General features: G+C 51.9%; 1 protein-coding gene across 2 annotated transcripts in view; it reads left to right on the top strand.

The window, feature by feature from the left end:
* The first annotated feature begins 916 nt into the window (after positions 1-916).
* The window catches only part of RAB41 (RAB41, member RAS oncogene family), an 11227-nt gene continuing 9581 nt past the window's right edge, over positions 917-2562 (top strand). For both annotated transcript variants that reach the window (XM_008947864.1, XM_008947867.1), the window contains exons 1-2: positions 917-970; positions 2496-2549. In XM_008947864.1, coding sequence (XP_008946112.1) covers positions 941-970; positions 2496-2549 — 84 coding nt within the window. In that variant the 5' untranslated portion in view covers positions 917-940. The remainder of the gene's footprint in view (positions 971-2495; positions 2550-2562) is intronic.

Below are 2562 nucleotides of genomic sequence, written 5' to 3'. Positions count from 1 at the left end.
GAGCGACCCCGCGGCCTCAACGGGGCCTCCACGGGGCCTCCACGGGGCTCTGTGCGCGGCGTGGAGAGGAGCGAGAGAACCGACGGCGGAGCCGCCCCCGCGGCTGCATCTTGGGTTGTGTATGAGCTGGTGCCGCCCTGCGTGCCCCTTCCCTCACCCTCAGCCGCGGATGGCACCTTCTCCTCGGCGTCGTGGTGGGGTTTTTTGGCTGTATTTCTCTGCTGCTTGCTTCCTCGGTCGCAGAATTTCCAGAAATTGCCTCATTTCTCTGCCTTACCCAGGCCGGGTAGACATTGGCCTCCCCTGTTTTTAACCCGTTCTAGTGTTCACAGTTTCACAGTGTAAGGCAGTTAATTCCTTTCCCCTCTTTTACCTGTGTCCTTTGAATTTTTTTTGCCCATCTCCCCCATCCTGAGAGAGAATCTTTGAAGAATTAAGAGAGTTTTGACCCAAAGGTCCTGTTTCTTCTCAGTTCTGCACTCTGCTCTCTTAATAACAATGGGAGAGGTGAAGTTGAAGCTTTTAAGCCACCAAAGGTTTACCCTTTATCTACAATAGGTTACAAAGAAAAGGTTTTTTTAGCCTTGAATGTTCCTTTTCTGCCCAGGCAGCAGCAGCTGGGATGTCACTGCCTCTTGTTGTGATGTTTGTGTCTAGAAATCCCAGACTTGGGGGTTACAAAAGGAGCAAAAGAAGAGTAAAGAAGGAGATTTTTCTGCTCCTCCAAGCAAATGGATCCCCCTTTGTCCTGCCCAGCACAACGTGGCTGATTTGAGGCCCCCAATTTTTGGGAATGGTTTTGTTGTGCTCTGCCCCTTAACGAGCTTCTGGGGGTTGGTTTTTTTTGTGTGGTGGATGAATTTCCTCCCTGGTGGTTTCCCAGGGGCTGTTATTTTTCTCTTCTTTTGTAGTTGGGAAGACCTCTCTCATCACCAGGTTTATGTATGACAGTTTTGACAATACTTATCAGGTATGTGGGAGGGTTTTGGGTTTGGGTTTTAAGACTCTATTTGTGGGTAAATCTATTCCCTGCTGTTCAAATGTCTGCCTGTGAGGACCAAACACACTCCTCCATGAGGTGTTGTCTCAGTGTCATAGGCAAGGTTGTGACCTGCCTTGAAATAGAGATGAAATTTGACAGTCCAGCCCAAGAATTTTGGGTGAGGTGAGGAAATAAGGCACACAAAACAGCAGCAAGGTTCAGAGCCTGGCTGGGTACAGGGAAAATGAGGGGGGAACGTTGGTGTAGGGGGGTGATGAGCACTCAGTGGTAGTTCAAGGGATAGTGTGAGACTGGGGTGTGTCCTCTTTAAATTGAGGTCAGGAGGAGTTCCAGGTTCAGACTGAGGTCGTTTGAAGTCAGAAAAGGGAGGGGAGATTGTTTTCTTGGGGAGAAGCCCCTCAGAGGAACTGAATCCCCTGGTGCTCTCCATGTTTCTGTCTCGGGGGGGGGGGTGATGCTCAGTGGTAGTTCAAGGGATAAAGAGTGTGAGACTGGGGTGTGTCCTCTTTAAATTGAGGTCAGGAGGAGTTCCAGGTTCAGACTGAGGTCGTTTGAAGTCAGAAAAGGGAGGGGAGATTGTTTTCTTGGGGAGAAGCCCCTCAGAGGAACTGAATCCCCTGGTGCTCTCCATGTTTCTGTCTCTGATTTTGGTGAGGCTCTGTCATAACATTCACCCACATACTGTAGCTGTTACCAACTGTGTCCTGCCTGCAGAAAAGGACTCCCAGAGATGAGAAGTGGCACAGAAAGGGGCTGGTTGTGCTCTCCTGTGAGGCTAAAGGGCTCATTCCCTGAGGGAGCCCTCCCAGGAGGCAGCACACCACCCCTCCAATCTGTTCCATCAGCAACCTGCCTGGGGTTAGGATGGGCTGGGGAAAGCTGCTTGATTTTTGAAGTGCCTGGGGGAGCACATCTGAGGCCATAAATCACTTGAAATGGCTTTGGACTGGAATGGCTGCCCAGGGATGGAAAGGTGAGTGGGAAATGGAGCTGCTGGATGGCACCAGCTCTGCAAGGGAGCACCCCAAATAAACGTTGCTGGTTTAGCTTCCAGCACAGGCCCTCCCCCCCCTCCTTGGTTTGTAGATGTGATGGGCTCAGCCCTGTGGGTGTTTCTGTGAGAGAACACTCAGAGGGGATTGCAGAGCAGAAGGAGATGCTGCTGAGGGGCTGGATGGGATCCAGAGAGGGGTGAGGAAGCTGCTGGGGGCTGTGGGGTGAGGAGCAGCCGTGGGCCCTGGGGGTGTTCAGCCTGGTTCAGGTGTGGTCAGAGTGAAGAGGGGATGTCTGAGGCTCCCACTGAGAGGTGATGGAGGAAGGCTGTGAAACGAGGGTGCTGCAGACATCCAGATGGCTTTATCAGCTGGATCAAAGGCAGATGACTTCAACAGCTGAATTCTAAGTTCAGGAACGTTTCTGAGAGCTGGTTCTGAAGGTTCTGACTCTCTCAGTGAGGGCAGGTTGCAGTTCCTAACCCTCTCCTCCTTTTCAGGCCACCATTGGCATTGATTTCCTGTCCAAAACCATGTACCTGGAGGACCGCACGGTGAGCACCCACA

Source organism: Merops nubicus, unplaced genomic scaffold (genome assembly GCF_000691845.1).
Source record: "Merops nubicus isolate BGI_N331 unplaced genomic scaffold, ASM69184v1 scaffold34359, whole genome shotgun sequence".
NCBI classification, from domain to species: Eukaryota; Metazoa; Chordata; class Aves; order Coraciiformes; family Meropidae; genus Merops; species Merops nubicus.
This window is presented reverse-complemented; position numbering and strand designations above follow the sequence as displayed.